Raw genomic sequence first — 18,887 nt, forward strand, 5'->3', positions numbered from 1 at the left:
TTTAATAAGTCAAAGAATCATAGAATCTCAGAGTTGAAAGGGTCTTCAGAGGTCATTTGTGAAAGGAGGGGGATTGGACTTGGTTCATGTACCACCTGGCTAAATTAAATTTGATTGAATGGTCCCATGATCTAGAGAAGTATCATGGGAATGTGGAAAGAACACTGGACTTAGATTCAGGAGACCTTGGTTTGATATTAAACTCTTCCAATCTGTGGGATCCTTGGAAAGTCACTTCATTGCTCTGAGCCTCTGTTTTTCCATCTGCAAAATGGGGGCAAGAATATTTGCATTTGTCTCACTGGTTTGTTGCGAGGGAAGCATTTAAAAAAAACAAAACTGAAAGTGCAATAGAAATGTGAATTATTATTTTGTAGTCCACATCTTTCTCAAAGTATGAGTCCTGGGATTTGGGCCATTACATTGTCTGATTTGGATGCCTTTATGTTTGCTCTGCATATATTGGAATTGATTATTAATATGAAAATCAATCACCAGAACTGACCTCAGAATGGCTGATTTGATAGTCAAGTGTAGAGGTGGCCTGTGTCAGCACTTAAAATTGAGGTGAAAACTTTGATCAGTTATCTGAACGACTGATGTATTTACCCTCTGCATTTCTTGATGTGTCCAGGTAATTGAGGCAAGTGTGAAGAATGGGCTGAATTTTTTGGATAGTAACCTCAATTTCCCATCTGGCTTTGCTTTTAATGGAGAGAGGTGAATTTTGTTCTCCTCTTGGTGTTTCATCCTGAATTTTATCTTTCCTTCTGATCCTGGGGATTTGGCTTTGTTTCTAACACAACCATAGCTATTTATTTATTTCTATGTGTATGTATATATGTATTTATTTAATTTTGCCTAGGCAGTGGGGTTAAGGGACTTGCCTAGGGTCACACAGCTAGTAAGTGTCAAGTGTCTAAAGTCAGATTTGAACTCAGGTCCTACCGACTTCAGGGCTGGTGCTCTATCCACTGCACCACCACGTGAACATAGCTTCTTCATGAAAACCACTTGAATGTACCATGGGTGTGTAATTACTTTTAGGAAGGGACTCTTTAAAATTCAAGAGAACCACCTGCTAGACTCATTTCTGTCACTTATTAGCTGTATGATCTTAGACAATTCAGTTGACCTCTCTAGAGGTCTAGCTTATCTCATCAGTTAGATGAGATTTCTAAGTCTGAAGGTATATACCACATTCTGCATCCTAAGGCGGACCAAGAGCTGGAAGAGACCTTTGAGTCTACTAGTCTGACAGTCACCCCTCCCAGCTCCAAGATGGGTCTCAGAATTTGTGATTCCAAGATTGGCACTCTATACACAATGCCATTGTCCTTTTTTATCCTACTGTTCTCTGAGTTCAAAACTAGATGAATATGAGCTAAAAGAAAGTGAGGAGAGACTATGATGGGATCATAGATGTAGAGCTGGAAAAGTTGTTAGAGGTCACTGAGTCCAATACCCTCATTTTACAGGTGAGGAAACAGCATTTTTTTAGATGAGGTTAATTGACTTACCCAGGGTCACACTGCTAGTAAGTGTCTGAGGTGGGATTTGAATCTAGGTGTTCTTGTGTTTAGGTCCAGTGCTCCACCCATTATGCCACACTACCTCTCCATCAACTCTTTAGATTTCCCTGAAAGAAGACTAATTATGCTTTGTGAAGAAACCATTTGCTATAAAGTGTAAAAATGTTTTAATGTCTCAATAAAATTCATGACATATTTATAAACACTCTATCAAGGATTTACAACTGAGCCACCATCGATCGCTTGGAATGGAATAAATATGCAAGGAGACAGCTCGTATGAAATATACATCTCAACTTTATAATTGTGTGTGCTTTATTCTTTACACAAATGGAATGGATGTGTCAAATATTTACACTTAACAGGAGTGTAAGCTGTATAATGTCTCTGTAAAACCCCAGTTCGGACTCCAAGTACCCCCAACTACAGCTCAAGGTGGAGAAACATCCTGTCAGAGAGAATCACATCACCACAAGTGTTATAAACAAAGCATCAACTGGGATACAGCTTGGCATACTTGAAAATTCAGACACTCCAATGGAAACTTGGGAAACACAAAATTAAAAGGGAAAAGAAGAAAAGGCGATCATTCCCACTGGGAGTCAACAGTGCCATCTGCTTCTCTTTCTTGATGTTTTGCTAATGATCTACTGGGCTCCACCACTCAGGTAATCAATATCTAGATGTCAGACCATCCTAGGTTGTTCTCAGGTGCTCCTTCAGTGATGGGGCAGGCTACGATATGCTGTATGTTAACTAGTCCTGAAGAACAGGGTAGAGTGAAGAAAAATATTTACAGCCTTGTGCCCATGTGCCGGTATTGGTACAGATCCCTACACATGCCCAATATATATATATATATATGTGTATATACAGTATATATAATGGGTATATACTATAGATATACATATATAAAAACATAACAACAAAATTTGCATTTAGTTCACTTTCAAAATGATTTTCCCTGGGGGATGGGGGAAGGGTGGGGAGGTTCTTTCACCAACTTCAAGAGAACTGCCCCCTCTTTTTTTTTTAAGAAAAAAAAAAGAAACAAGAGTGAACCTCTTAGTACTTTGCTTAAATGTTCTCTGGGAATGTGACAGGACAATGGGTGTAGTTTGATCAGCAAATTCATTTTGTCTCAACGATAAAGTTGAGTGAACTCAATCAGGAACCAGCTGGAGTCCATGGCTAAGAGGCCAAAGAGGATGCTTCATATGGAAAGAGAAAAAGGAAAGCTTTGGAATGGAGAGAAGAAAAAGAAAAGAAAGAAAACCTCTCCCCTAAATGAAAACAACATCAGTTCCATAAGTGGCCTGGTCAAAGGTTTGGCTCCTTATGGCATTTTTTCTTTCTGGTCAGTACTTTTGCTCCTTGCTTATCCACAGGTGGCTTCTTCCTGAGTGCCAATGAGACTCCAAAGTTCAGACTGGTCTTATTTTTGGAAGTTATTCTTGCAGTGACAGTGCAAAGTCAATCAGTTCTCAGTAGGAGAATAAGAATCCCAGGAGGGATTAGCTGTCATCCATCAGGGCACTAGGCTGTTGGCTAGGAATTGCTGCTTGCCTGTAACTCACATCCAGCTTTGATCTACTAGAAAAGCAGGAACAATTCCATGCAAGGTGCATTTCCTGATGTCATCACATGTGAAGCAGAGAGAGTCAAAAAACTGAGAGTGAGGGACAGAGGGAGAGGGACAGAAGTAGAGGAAAATGGACAGAGGGAGGAAAGAGATGAGGAGGAAGAAAAGAAGAAAAGGGAGAGAGTGGGACAGACAGAGTAGGGGGTCAGGGATGGATAAATAAGAGATATGAAAAAATAGGAGTAGGGAAGGTAGATAAGAGGGAAGGAGGAGAGAAAAGGAGGGAGGAAAGCTAAAGGAGAGAGGAAAAGGAATGAGTGGAGATAAAGAGAGAGGGAAGAGCTAGAATAGGAAAAGGAGAGGAGAGCAAAAGAAGATGCAAGGAGATAGAAAAGGGGGGAACAAGAAAGAACAGGAGACAGGGAGAAAATTGAGAGAAATTTAAAAAAGAGGGAGGAGAGAGGGAGAGAAAATAGTGAGGGAAGGAGGGAAAAAAGGGATGTTGGATAGGGAAAGGAGAGTGGCATACCCTAGCATGGATTTTGTCCTGGAGGATTAGCTATAGATACACTGAGACAGCTGGAACGTGAAGGCAGAGAGTAAGAGTAGGGTTTTTCCTTAGTGACCTCCCTGAGCACCAGTGGCAAACAGGAGGGTATAGGCTCAGCAGAGAACGTAATGGAGGGGTGGGAGGGAAGATACCACTGCCCATCTGCGCATGGAAAGCAGAAATGAACATTTATGTGAATTGTTGCAAATGGGCGATGAGATTTAATTTTTGGTTGAGTGAAGACCCCTGTGGTGCTACACATTGTGCCAGAGCATGCGAAATAGCACCAGTGACACGGTCTGGCACATTCCCGAAAGGGTCCAGGGTTTGCATGTTGTATGGTGTGGGTGTTGTGCTGTGCCCACCAGAGAGCCTCCTGAATGGCAGGAGGGAGAGAAGAAGAGAGAGGGAGAGGGAGAGAGGGCGCCAGTTCACTGTTTGTTCGCAGGGTTAGCACCAGTCTGGTCCGAGGCTCCGAGTGCATCGGTACTAGATGTAACTGGAATCATTTTCCTGCCTTCTCTGCAGAAGTTACAGTTGCTGCAAAATCTCAGAATTGCAAGGAGCACTAAAGACTGTGTGAGGATGGGAAGCACAAAACATCAAGACAGCAAAGCCAATGGAAGAGGAAACTCTAAGGAAAAAAAAGACTCTCACCAATCCTTTCGGTGATTCTCAAGCTGATATGTAGTATTTAAAAATCTATATTAAAAAAACCAGTGCAAATGCCAACTCTAAGCTGGAAGCATCTAGACAAGGAAAATAAATAATATACTATATACTATAGAACAGAAGAGTGGTGGGGGGAAAACTTGATTGTATTCAGCCACGATACCACTATCAATTGGAAAGCACAGCACACGACCTCAGAAAACATGTACTCAGTTAAGGAGAGTCCTGGAAAAGGTTGCATGCTCAAAGGGAAAGAAACAAAACACTGTCAGAGTGGTTTGGGAAGGAAGGAAAGCTGGGGTAGTAGGAGAAAGTTCTGGTGTCAGAACACTGCTTGGGAAGTGGGAGGGTGGAAGCAATTTCAGTGAAGTGGGCCTGAACCTGAGACAATAGCAGTTAATGGACGTGGAAATCTCTTTAGGATCTGAGGAGCTCTGCAGAGTTCTCTGGAAGTTTCGATTGTAATGGGGAGGGGAGAAATCTGGGAATGCATGTCTAACTCTTCTGTCTGTTGACCCAAGACTCTGATTGAATGCACAGATGGATTTGTTTTATTTTTTAATCTTTTTTTTTTTTTTTGGAAAGGGGTAGGGTGGGGTGGTTTGCAGCCAGACAGACAGATGGTACTCAGAGCAAGATGGATGACTCAGTTTCTCTAAAAGGGACCTGACTTCTGATCTCTCTGTTTCTACTGCAAAGAAATACCATCAGTGCTGATGGTTGTCAGTTGCCCTTGTCTCTCCTCACCCCTGCTGATGCACCTGTTTACTGCACAGTGTGGCAGGACATACCTGCCAGGTCTGGAGATGCCACCGAGATAAGGCTGTGGGGCTTGGCCTCTGCACAGAGAGAATCGATAGGCAGTTCCACTCGAAGTCACTCAAGACTTTTCTCCCTAAATAACTGGGTGAAAAAGCTCTGAGGCAGCTGGGACAACTAGAAGTGCTGAATTTCATCTCTTGGTTCAACATACTGTTGAAATTTGGGAGGTTATCCATCTTCTTTCTCTTTCATTTGGTCCAGGTACAATCCCATGCAAGGCTGTGAGGGCAGTTCACCTCAGAACCTTGGCACGCCCTGCCTCATGGCATGGCCTTTGTGGTAAGGTGGAGTTGTCAGGCCTGTAATCAGTCAACAATCACCAAGCATTTATTAAGTGCTTACTATGTGCCAGGCACCGTGCCAAGCACTGTACTGTAGCTCCCAAATCAGGCACTTCCCTTCTCATCCTCTGAGACATTCAGCAGATCTGTGATAAAATTCCCCAGAGGTATATGTTGTCCCCAGCTGTCTATCCCCAAACCCTTGGTGAATGAAGTAGAAAGAAGTTACTGGTCAGCTAGAGTTTGTGCCAAAACATCTGCTCAGCCTTTGAGTGTTCTAGGAAGAAGAGAGCTGTCCAGGGATCCTTGACAAGAGAAACACCTGCACTATTCTTTAAGTCACTGATGTTAATTCACCCTCTGAAGAACCACCAGCTTAAAAATGCATTATCTCAGCCAAGTCTTGAAAAGAGCCTAGAGGCCAACTCATTAAGCAATGGTGTTCCATAGGAATTTATTCTCAAGAGCCAATGGGAAATCATAGGATTTAGTGCTGGAAAAAAGACCTTAGAAATCAGAGAGGCCAACTCCTCCTTTTACAGATGAGGAAACTGAGAAGCAGAGATAGGAAGTGCCTTGCCCAGTGTTACACAGGGAATAAGTAACAGAGCTGGGATTTGAATTCAGGTCTCTTGATTCCAAATCCAGGGCTTCTTCCATAACATCACATCTCTCTGTCATGGGAGGAAACTTAGAAGGGGGGGGGCAAGTCTGATTTTTAAAGAAATTAAGTTGTTGCTGAAAAATCATCAACAACCAAAAGGATAGTGCAACTTTTAAGTTCTCTAAATCTGACAGTCTGCTGAGGGCGTAATATACTTTGCCTTTCCATTAGTTGTCTTTACAAAATATCTCACAAAAACATTTTTTCACCTATATAAATTAGTTTCTATACATTTAATATAATTTTATTTTATAAATTATTCCATCTTTAAGTGCCTTCTTTCAGTATATAAATGGTAAAATAGACAATCAAAAATCATAAAGCTATTCCCAGATGGAACCCCCACCCCCATCATCAATAAGGTAAATGCTCCAGACACTTGACAATTTCATGGAATGCTTTCCTTTGCAGGTACCAGTCAAAACAACTACATGGTCACCACTTCCCGATGCAATGGTGTCTTTGAAGGGAACCATTTCCTTTCTTTCTGATTTTTTTTAATCGTTGTCTCTTTTTGCTAAGAAATCAAAGGATGTGCATAGTTACAAAATTCCATGTGTACCAATTACAGATGTGTAATGACAAACTTGGTGAGGTTCAAGAGCTGGGAACTTTTCTTTAAAGCAATCAACACACAGTACTCAGCCATTACCACAGGTTGGGGTGCCCACTGAGTCGAGGAGGCGGCTCGAACCTCTGGACAGAGAGCCCCATCAGAAATCCATACCTACACCTGGCACTTTGAGCACATGACATCTTTCCCACATACGGCAAAAGTCCTTGCGTTTCTACCTTTTGGCCCCTCAGTTTCCTTCATGGCTTCACACACGTTGTGTTGTACATTCATAAAAATTCACATTGACTGCAAGAACATAAATGCAACAAAAACATAAAAGCCTCCACGTAGTATATTATATATTTTTTTTCTTCTAAATACTCTTCTGTCATCATCAGAGGTGCAGCAGCTAATTTATAACTTCTCCTTGGAAGGGATCCAGATGAAAGGGCCGGATTGTTCTTCGATAACAAGTTTGCATTGGTTATATATATCTTCTAAGGTTTCACCTTGAACAATAGCTGTAATGAAAAAAACATTTATGGTCATTCTCAGAGGTTCTGGGTAAAGTAAAAAGTGTTGCCTTCTGGGATCATGACAGCTCAAAGTATTTTCTCCCTCCCTCTCTCCTCAAATTTTCCTGGCTTCCAGATTTTGTTCTTATGATCTATGCTCTATCAGAATTTTGTATATATGTTGCATCCCTTACAGAGGCAACTAGGTGGCGTAGTGGAAAGAGTGCTGGAACTGGGATCAGGAACAGCTGTGTTTGAATCCAGCCTTAGATACTAGCTGTGTGATCCTGAGCCTTTAACCTCTGTCTGCCTCAGTCTCCCCAACTGATAATAATAGCCCCTAGTTCTTAGGGTTGTTGTGAGGATCAAATAATATTTAGAAAGTGCTTAGCATAGTGTCTGGCACATAATAAGTGTATAATACATCCTTCCTGTCCTCACTTCCTGTCTTCCTCTCACACTCCCTATTAGATTGTAAATTTGTTAAGGTTGAAGATAATTGAATTGTATTGCATCCATTTAACCAGTTTCCAAATCCAATCAATTAAAGTTTGTTAACTATTATTGTTGTTCAGTGGTGTCTAACTCTTCATGACACCATTTGGCATTTTCTTGGTAAAGATATTGGCATGGTTTGCCATTTCCTGTTCCAGTTCATTTGACAGATGAGAGAACTGAGGCAAATGGGGTTAAGTGACTTACCCAAGGCCACACAGCTAGTAAGTATCTGAGGCTTGATGTGAACTCAAGAAGATGAGTCTTCCTGACTCCAGGCCCAGCACTCTATCCACTGCACCACCTAACTGCCCTGTTGTTAACCATACTCTTGTTTTAGGAGAAATAGGAAAAATAGATTAAATAAACTCACATCAGGGAATTTTTTTAAAAGAAGCTTCGTAGGATGAGGGCATAAATACCTGTTAACTGAAAATGTGCTATCCCTTCAGTAGAGTATAAACTGTTAAGGATGGCACATTTTTGATGTTTGTTTTAGTATCCCCAGATCCTACTACAATGCCTTGCCCATATCAGGGGATTAATGAAGAACTGTTGAGTTGAATTAATTTAGCCCAATTTTTACACCTTCCATTGAACCATAGTCACAGTATAATGTTAAAAAAAAACCTTTAAGGTTTTCTACATACCTCAGAAGGTAGTAAAGAAAACATTTTATAAACCTTAATGCCCAGCTCTTAGTACAATGCCAGCCACATAGTAGGTACTTAATAGATGTTTATTAACCTACTATAGAAATGTGACCTGTGGGTTCCCATTGCTACATAGAATAAAGTTTTATATAATCTATATAAGTTATGTAATCTCACAATCTATATAATAAAGATTTTCATTCAGAAGCAACTAGGTGGTATAGTGGATAGAGTGGTAGAGTCAGGAGGAACTCAATTCAAATATAGCCTTAGCCACTTACAAGGTGTGTGACCCCAGGCAAGTCATTTAAACTGTTTGCCTCAGTTTCCTCATTTATAAAATGGGGATAATAATAAGACCTTTCTCTCAGGGTTGTTGTGAGGATCAAATGAGACAGTATTTGTAAAGAGCTTGGCACAGTGCCTGGCACATAGGTGCTTAATACATACTTATTGCCATCCTCTTCCTTATGTAACCTATATAAACTATGTAATTTATAATGCATGTAAATTATATGATTTTAGAAAATCCACTCTAGCTCCTTCATTTCTCAAGATGAAGAAACTAAGGCCCAGAAGGTCAGGTCACTTCCCCTGTCAGTAAATGCACATACACACATATGTATGTATGTATACACACATCAGACAGGTCTTTAAAGAAGTCAGCATTATGAGACTGTGGTGGCTTTACCCATCCCTCATGTCGACATTATCTCTTTGTCATTTGAGTCCCTGGCTGCATTTCACTCACACAAAAAGCAGATCCCTGTTTCTCTTCCTGTTTTCTCCTAGTTTAGAATCTCAAGCCAGAAATTCTTACCATCTGAGCTAGAGGCCAGAGGCTTGGCCTTTGGAACAATTCTTTAATTGTGCCTTATTTTAATCAAACTTGGTTTTCAAACTGCATCTGATAATGTCCTATAATTTACTATTGCCATGGTTTCCAAGAGATTTCCTTTAAGAAAAAAATATGTCTTTGTTGTTATATGATATGACACAGAAAAGCACTGGGGACAATTTCAATACCAGGTGCTGTGGAAGATAAAAATTTTTTTAAATTCCCTCTTTAAGTGAGAGATAACACAATTCTAAGTGAAGATTTCACAGCAAGTCCTTGAGGATTTTTCTTAAAACACAATTTTACACTAATTTGGTCTTTTTCTTGGTGATATCTTAAGGTGGGACTGGGACTATGAAAAAAAAATAGGCCCTTTTTGCCACCTGCTTTCAAATTTGCTTTCTGGGAAATATAGAGAAATGAAAAATAATAAAGTCCATACCCACTGGACAATGAGAAATGCCTTTTCTTCAAATGGAGAGATTCTATGTTTTAGGGGTAAGTGATCAGAAGAACACTTTCTACCGAGATAAACCAATATAGATTACCAAGATATATTACACATCAGTAGATGGTTTGACCAACTTCATGAGCTCTATATTGTCATGGTTATGTCTACTTGATAACGAATGAATTATTGATGAACATGGTGGAAAGCATACTAGCTCTGGAATTGGGGAACCAGGATTCAAAACCTGTCTCTATTGCCTATGATCTATGGAACTCGGGGAAAAGTTACTTGACCTTCCCAGGTCTCAGTTTCCTCATCTGTAAAATAAGGGGGTTAGACTAGATGGCTTCTGGTGTCCCTTCCATTTCTAGATCCAGGATGTGATCATCCCATGATTTGCAACTTAGAAATAATGCCAATTGCTTTGTTTAAGTTTTGACAGTAACCAGGGAATCAAGATGCTACTTTTTAAAATAAGAAAGCCTTTTTTGGGCTACTATAGGAATGTAGGATCACAAATCTAGAGCTAGAATGGACTTGACGGGTCACCTAGCTCTGATACCTCATTATACAGATGTGGCAGTAAGGCCCAAGGGAGGTGGGCAGCTAGGTGGATAGAGCTTTGGGTCTGAAGTCAAGAATTGTTGTTGTTCAATTGTGTCCAACTCTTCCTGACCCCATTTGGGGTTTTGTTGGAAAAGACACAGGAGTGGTTTGCCATTTTCTTCTCCAGCTCATTTTCAATTTAGGTAACGGAGGCAAACAGGGTTAAGTGACTTGCCTAGGGTCACAAAGCTAGCAAGTGTCTGAGGCCAGATTTGAACTCTGGTCTTCCTAAATCCAGGCCTGATGCTCTACTCGCTTCACTATTAGGTAGAGTGGAGTAAGGAAGACCAGAGTTCAAATCTGGCCTCAGACATGTACTAGCTGTGTGACCTTGGCAAAATAACTTCTACTTGCCTCGGTTTCTTTATTTATAAAATAGGGATACTAATAGCACCTATCACAGGGTTGTTGTGAGGATCAAATGAGAAATATTTAGCACAGTGCATGGCATATAGTAGGCACTAAAAAATGCTATTTTTTAAAAAATTATTTTTATTTCAGTGATATGACCACAGAGTCTCCCAGATAGCACTTGTGACAATAGTGGGACTGGAACCCTAGGTCTTCTGCCTCTGACTCTAATGTTCTTTCTCACTGTAACATGTCCTTTTATGGTGAAAAATAACTTGCCCGTTAGTAATTAATTCACCTTTCTCTTCACATAACCTGCTGAATACATGTACAAATTGCCAAGTGATTGACATTTCCTAAACTCTGAATGAAGTAGATGTGAAAAATTCAGATAGGCCATGTGCCTTGTTAGGTAATAAGAGATGTCTAGGTAAGTAATTTTTAAATTACAATGGATCATTCATTAGGCAGGCACATATTGTTTGCTTAACCCTACATCAGTCATGTTACTGTGGAAACCTGACAAGTGAAGAGCTGTGTATCAGAATCACCCAATTTCAGAGTGGGAGGGGAATTTGGTTCCCCAAGTCATTCCATTATCAGCAAAGGAAACCTGTCTATGGCTACCCAACAAATGGCCAAGTCAGTTTCTGCATGAAGACTTTCAATGGGGGAGAACTCCCTTCCTTCCCAAGCAGCTTATTCTTCTTTTGGGCAGCTTTAATTGTTGGGAATTCCCCCCCCCAAAAAAAAATCAAGTCTAAATCGCTCTTTTCAACTTATTGAATTGAGTTGAATTCTCTTCCTCCAAATGTAAAGATTTTTTCTTTTTTGTATTTTGTCTTTTTGGCCTGAAGACAGAAACGTGATGGACAGGGAAACATGAGGGAATGAATACTCAATAGATTTTAAAATGCTATTTATTCAGGTTTGTCTTCCTGCCATCCAAGATTCTTTTTCAAAGATCACTGAAGGCAGAGTACACCTTTGAATTTTTTTTTTCTGGGGATGGGTTCTAGTCTAATTATCTACTATGAGTAGTTAAATGTCTACATATTGTTCCTAACACAAAATACTCTGAACAGGTGGCAATGCTTTCTCTTCAAAGCTCTCCCCTCTTCAGTACTCTTTCAGTTCTTCTCATTTCTGGGAGAAAGGAATAATTTGATGCTTTAACTTACTAATTTCCCTGAACAAAGAGGGTATTTCTAAGGATCTGGGCCATCTGCAAGCAGTATTAGGGATAGCAATCAAGGACAGAGTGGGATAGGGATGGTAATGGTGCCAGGCAGCTGAGTGTGCTTGAAATCATGTTAGGCTGGGCAATCAGTATTTGAAGTTGGAAAGTCAAAGATTCATAGATCACAGATTGTTAGGCTTAAAATGGATCTTGAGGATCATCTAATCCAACATCCCCATTTTCTTTATAAGAGAACTGAGGTCTACAGAAGTTAAGGGATTTGTCCAAAGTAACATGGGCAGTGAGTCATAGAGTTGAGATAGGAATGTGGGTCTTCTGATTCTAAAGCCATTGTACTATCAACTACACCAGGATCCTTCAATTTTTGAGAGTTTCTTGTATATCTATAGTAGTGCCTCCCCTTCCCAATAAGAGGAGAAATAGCATGAATATGGGAATGGAGGAGAAAAAGGAGGAAGCCATGATCTTTTCCTTTCTCACTATCCTATGTCTGCCTTTTGGTCAAGAGGGTGATAAAGTTAATGAAGGAGAGCCTTCTTTGGGGGCCCTATAGCTTCTATGGATTATTAGTAATAGTCAACATTTATAAAGTACTTTAAGGTTTGTAAAATGGTCACCTAGTTCAGATCCCTCATTATACAGATGAGACACTAAGGCCCAAGGAAGGGGGTAGCTAGATGGTTCAATGGATAAAGTGCCAGGCCTGGAGTCAAGAAGATTCATCTTCCTGAGTTCAAATCCAGCCTCAGGTACTTACTAGCTGTGCGACTCTGGGCAAACCCTGTTTGCCTCAGTTTTCTCATCTATAAAATGAGCTGGAGAAGGGAATGGCAAACCACTCTAGTATCTGTGCCAAGAAAACCCCAAAAAGGGTCATGAAGTGTCAGACATGACTAAAAAAATGATTGAACAATAAATGTTTGTAAAATGCTTTACGTAATAATAATTGATATTTCCTTAGCACTTTAAAGTTTACAAATTGTTTTGATATGCATTAATTTTTTGATCTTCATGACAGTCCTGTGAGAAAGCAATACAGACATTACTATCCACTGTTACTGATAAAGTTTAAGTGACTCCTCCACACTCACACAGTTAGTAGAAGCCAGAGGCTCAGTTCAAACTTTGCCCAATATACATATTGTTTCACTTTCGTCTTTGCATCTCCAGTGCCTGGTACATAGTAGGCACTTAATAAATGCTTGTGGAAGTATTGCTTGAGATATGTTGTCTCATTTGATCCTCATAGCAACTCTGGGAGGTAGTTATTGGGAACCTGGATTCTCATTACCATGGGAACCCCAAGAGACACTAGAACATTTGCTTGGCACGAATTAATCTATATGGCATCTTCACTAGGTGACAGATTTAAGAAAACAACCATTCGCTACATCTGGGGTTATTTGGGAATAGATTTCCCATTAGAGATAGGAAGATTGGGCAGCCTTTATGAAGCACCCAAATATTCCTAATGAAGGGAATGGGTGGGAGAGATTTAAAGGAAAGAGAAAAAAGATATTTCTACTTAGATTCTCTTTTAAGATTTTTAGAATTTTTAAGAATTATTTGAAACTTGAATTCTATTCAGTGTATTTCAACAAACATTGCTTAATGCCAAAGCTGAGCAGCGTGGATTCTAGATCAGTGAGGCATTGAACAAAATCTACTGCAGTGTCCAATACCCTCATGTCACCCTAAATGTCTCGAGGACCAGTTTTATGCCCCAGATGTGTCTCTGCTTACCCACTCACTATCTCATAGGTCAGGACATTTATTGCCTTCTGACAACACATGGCATAGTAGCTGATACATGCCTACCTGTAAAATACTCTCCAAATTCTTGCTCTAACTTGATAGCTCGGTCATAGGTTTTCTTGGCTTGTTCCTCTGTGAGACGCTTATTCATCTCCCTAGGAAAATGAAGGATAAAATGCCAGTTAAAATATACCATGAATGAATTATTAACCCCTGAAACTGCTTCCCTTCCTCCATGCTGCCTCCCCGACATACATACCGCAAAATAAAATATAAAAATAAGTCATGGGAATTTTCCTGTTCCTAATTTAGGAATGGAATATCTAGAAATATTGTGATTCAGTCTTAACCTGGTAGTTTTAGTAACGGGAGTTCAGTGCTTTGTGAAGCAACCATTATTGAGCAGCTATTATCATCATTATTACTATTACAAAATTATGCTGAGCTAGAATTTGTCTCCATGTGCCGTGGTCCACCCATTGCTCTTCCCTCTGACCTCTGGGGCCAAGCAGAACAAGGTTAATCCCTCTTCCGTGTGTCAGACCTTCAGATGCTTGAGGGCTGCTATCATGTCTTCCCCTTCCTTCTCTCACTGTAACAACTATGTTTTCTTTTGACCATGCCAAGCATTCCCCATTCATATATTCGTTGGATAATATGGCTTTTTGTCTTTTTACCACTTGGTTACTCTCCTTTAAGACGTTCATGTTTGTCAATGTTCCTTTTAAAATGTGGCTCCCAGGACACACTCCAAGGCTCCAAATGACAGTGAGAGGGAAAAAGGAGAAAGGAAGGAGATAATTGACATTTCTGTCAATGTTCCATTGTATGTTTGTACTTAACAGAACTGACTCTTACTAATGTGGAGTTTATAGGATCATAGATTTAGAGTTAGAGGGGGCTTTAGAGGTCATTTTGCACACAGATTAGAAAATTTAGGCCTAGAGAGGAACTGAGGCAGTAAAGTACCAAGAGCAGATAAAGGAGGTAGAAGGGGCCAGGCACCATAAGCACCACCTTGACCTTCATTTTCCCTTAGACCTTGATGGAGGTAACCCAAGACAATGTCCCCCTAAACCTTTGGACTTGCTCTAGGCCAGCTCCTATAGCCAGCACTGAGGGGAGAAGAAGTCATGGTGGAGATGGGAGCTCACTTTCCTTATCACCACCGGCAACATTTGCTGACCAACTGCCATAAACCTGAAGATAAGAGTAAGAGTAAAGGCCCTGGGAGTGGCAGCCTTCACCCATTGCCACACCACTGGTCTTGCTCTTAGAGCCATCACCTGGAGAAGCAACTTGTGTGAAGAAGAAATCAGCCTTCTTCACCAAGTGTCAACCTATGGCCATACACATAGCAGGCGAACCAACCTAGGCACCCCGAGGGAGATACAGGAGGTTGAACAAACCAGGCAAGTCAAACAACCACTTACATCTTGACCACCATCTCCCCTTCACTCTAATGGAGACAGCCTAGAACCCCAAACCCAAGAAACTGCAATAGCAATGCAGCCATTGTCCTGGGAGGGCAACCTTTGAGGACACAGAGTTTGGCTACTGCTCCTGTGAGTGCTTCAGCCACAGCTACTGAAGACCCATAAGATAAATGTATCATCCCACAGGTCCTTTGTGCTGTCACATAGTTTCACATTATAAATTAGTCTAATTTTAGCAGTGGAAATGACATTCAAGAAGAGGCATTAACATTTATTTTGCTGCTGCACCCTAAAGACCCTGGGACCTTTGCATATGACTTGAAGCTGAAATCTTCCATGAGCATTGTCTCCCCCATTAGAATGTGATGCTCCTAGACAAGAGGGATTGTCTTACTTTTTTTATCTGTATTACCAGAACTTAGTGCAGTACATGTTTCTCCCTATTCCCGTCTATTTCCATTCGGCTATCAAAGTGATCTTCCTAAAGCACAGGTCTAACCACGTCACCCAACTCCAGGATCAAATATAAAATCCTCTCCTTGTCATTCAAAGCCCTTCATATTCTGGGGTCCTCCCTCCCCACCTCCCCTGATTCCCCTCAACATACTCTCTAATCCAGTGACTCTGGCCTCCTTCCTGTTCCCAAGTGACATAATGTGCAGAAAGTGCTATCCAAACTTCCTAGCACTATATGAATGTCACTTATCAATCAGATTGATAATGGTTGTGAGGAAATCTCACTTGCCCAGTCAGTCACCCTGTGACCAATGGTAGTGTACTGGTTGTCTGAAGTGCTGATAAAAATTTTTTTTTTGATGATGAAGATAGAAAAAAACTTTTTGAAAGCATCATAGATTATTAGAGCTACAAGGGATAATCTAATTTCTGTCCCCTCCCATCCTATGTACCCACTTTACTGGTGAGAAAACTGAGAAGCAAAGGAGTCAAGTCAGTGGCAGATTGAAAACCAGGATGTGAGTCTCTTGATTTTGCCTGTAGTGCTCTTTACCCAAAATCAGAGGTTCCTAATGTTTTTTATTCAGCAAATCTTTTTCAACAAGAACCAAAAAAATTGTTGTGAACTTGCAGGGTAATTTAATATACTGCTTAGAAGCATCAGAATTTGATGCAATCACTGCGCGAACACCAAAATCATTGACTGGGACAGTTTTGATTCACTTCAGAAATAAACCTATAATGCTTCAAACATATACATGCCTAACTGGCATGGAGGAAAAAAGATACATATATTTGTAACATAACTGGGCAATTACTACTTAAGGTACTATTAAAGAATTTTCAGCCTGAAAACTTTGGACCAAGGAGTTCATGAGCCACTAAATGGGAATCACTGCTCTAGACCATACCAGAATACCTTTCCTGTAACATAGACTCCAGGTAAATGCTCCTTACTAGACGATCAATCCATCTATCTTAATTCAACTAAAAGGGACTCATTCATTCATTCATTCATTGGTAAACATTTACTTAATGCCTAGACTGATGCTTCTTCTAGGTTGTATGGGCACACAGAGCTGAATAACACAAGGGTCTTGTCCTTAAGACACTATAATTAGTCTATGAAGGCATCTTCCTGCTCACCTAAGCATGGCGGAGACAGAATAGAGAGCTAAGAGGTGGCAACAGTTTATATTAGATGGATATTATCACGGCATCTGCTCACTTCCATCACCCTATGTTCCAGCCAAACTGGTTCACTTGCTCCCCTTCCTCATCTAGAATATCTCAACTCTCACTTCAATGCCTGCGTATGCCTATGTGTCTTTCATGTGCCTAACGTGTTCTCTTTTCTCAGTACCTCTTGGAACCTGTGGTTTCCTTTAAGACTCAGCTCAAATACCACTTCCCTATACAAAGCCTTTAATGCCCTTCCTCCACTCCTGCAAATTACTTTGCATCTACTTTCTCAAGGTCATATGGCTTGGCAAAACTAGTAAGAGAACGGAGATATTTTGACTGTAAGTCCAGTGCCTTTGCTAAGAAAATCATATTAATAATAATACTAATAAGTAGTATTTATATCATGCTTTCCAGTTTGCTAAGTACTTTACATGGTATCTCATTTGATCCTCACAATAATCCTGATTTGGGTGATATTATTATCCACATTTTACAGGAGAGGAAACTGAAGTTATAAATGAGGTTATAAATGACTTATCTAGAGTCACCCTGCTAGTAAGGCAGGATTTGAACTCAGGTGCAAATAAGAAAGACTAATATTCACCTGGATATGGAGAGATTCTTTGAGGGAAGACGAAGACATGCTAATCCCCTAGCCCAGAACTGGGGGTGGGGGATGGGAGAAATATACAAATAGAAGAGATATCTTGTAAAGGAGGCTTGGGTTTGTGGCTTTATGCTATAAAACAAATGCCCGTTTGATCACAAAGCAGAATCTGATGTGCCAGTCAGGTAGGCATTCACTGAGGGCTTGTAAAAGGGAATATGAGGATGCATGCTGGAAATGAGATAATGTATAAAGAACCACAATCCTGAGAAGTGACAGTGGCCATGCATTTGTTCCAGTTGACCTAGCAACTGCTTTTCCAGAATGCGAAAGGAAGGGGCCCCAACTCTGCTCCCAAGTCAATCCCTAAGGGTAGGTATACTCTAGGGAATAAATGCTCCCAAAGCTTGCCTTAGTCTAAAGGTCACTTTCTCTGTGGATCCCGTGGATTCAGCTGTACCAAATGAACCTCCATTCATTCCCCTCCTCCCCAGCAGCAAAGCAGTCAGTGTGCCTAATTTTGCTAAGCCTGAAACTCCACGACATGGAACAACCATTGAAGGGACAGTACCTGGAGGAAAATGTACAAAGCCTTTTCATAGTTTTATTATTTTAAATGTGAATCTGGCTAAAAAAGAAATCACCTCCATAGATTTAGATAGAAGAGGGATCTTTAAATCCAGCCCTCCCTACCCCTTTTTTAAAACATAAGGAGATAGAGGCCAGGGAAGTGAAGTGATTGGCCCAAGGAGACCCAGGTAGCAAAGAGCAAAGGTAACGTATGAACTCTTAGGGAAAGCCGCTCAGGGATACCAGTCCTTTGGTCCCACTCTGCTCTGCCCTCCCACAGAGATGTGTCCTTCCACTCTATGATTTTTTTTCTACTTTGCAACCACAATCAATTGGAACATCCCTAAGGTTCTTCCTATTGCCTACAAGTATAGCACCACAGTGGAAGAGATGGGTGTCCCCCTTAGATCTACTGGCAATAGCTGCTACCTGCCTGCCCCCACAAATCAACTGTGTTTTCTGCACTCGAACAATATTGTAGATCAATATAGACTAAATCCTTTAATATGAAATATTGTCTGGTAGCTCTCTGGTTTAAGGGGGACAGAGATTGGGAGCTGTGGAGAAGGAAGGAGCCAGAAATAAGAAGATCAAGCATTAAGAGAGAAAAAGGATGAGGGTTTTTTTTTTTAAGTTTAAGAACTAAGTAAGAACCTTTGGAAGCAAAATTTGTGCTGATGATATTTGGCAACACCAAGCTTGAGCTATGGGTATAGCTCATAATTGTCGTATTTTTGAGAGAAAGTATTATTGATGACATTGACCTATGCTTAGAGTTGTAATTAAGGAAAGGTGGAATCTTATTACAGAGCAAACCTAAATGCCAAGGGAAAGAATCTAAAATGTCACTTGTTCCATATACCCATATTTCCCCTGGAACTGCTGCCTCAAATGAGAGGCAATTCAATTACTATTGCTTTCTAGCAATTAACCTCACTCCTTCCCCACTCCCTCAAATCCTGGGAAAGTGGAAAAGAAAAACTTAGGAAACAGGAGTGCACACATTTCCAAGGAACTATTGGCCTTCTTCCCCAGGGTGAGTCAAATAAACTTCAATTTTATAGGGATTTGGCAGGGAGGAAAAGGAATGCATAAGTATGTGGCAGCAG

General features: G+C 40.6%; 1 protein-coding gene across 11 annotated transcripts in view; it reads right to left on the reverse strand.

Annotated features, from left to right (window-relative positions):
• Window positions 1-1,811: 1,811 nt before the first annotated feature.
• DLG2 (discs large MAGUK scaffold protein 2) overlaps window positions 1,812-18,887 on the reverse strand; it is a 1,818,644-nt gene continuing 1,801,568 nt past the window's right edge. For all 11 annotated transcript variants that reach the window (XM_078156955.1, XM_020993659.2, XM_078156957.1 and 8 more), the window contains 2 exons: window positions 13,588-13,679; window positions 1,812-7,180 (listed from right to left, as the gene is read on the reverse strand). In XM_078156955.1, the coding sequence (XP_078013081.1) occupies window positions 7,074-7,180; window positions 13,588-13,679 (199 nt within the window). In that variant the 3' untranslated portion in view covers window positions 1,812-7,073. The remainder of the gene's footprint in view (window positions 7,181-13,587; window positions 13,680-18,887) is intronic.

Source organism: Phascolarctos cinereus, unplaced genomic scaffold (assembly GCF_003287225.1).
Source record: "Phascolarctos cinereus isolate Bilbo 61053 unplaced genomic scaffold, phaCin_HiC Scaffold_726;HRSCAF=1367, whole genome shotgun sequence".
Lineage (NCBI taxonomy): Eukaryota > Metazoa > Chordata > Mammalia > Diprotodontia > Phascolarctidae > Phascolarctos > Phascolarctos cinereus.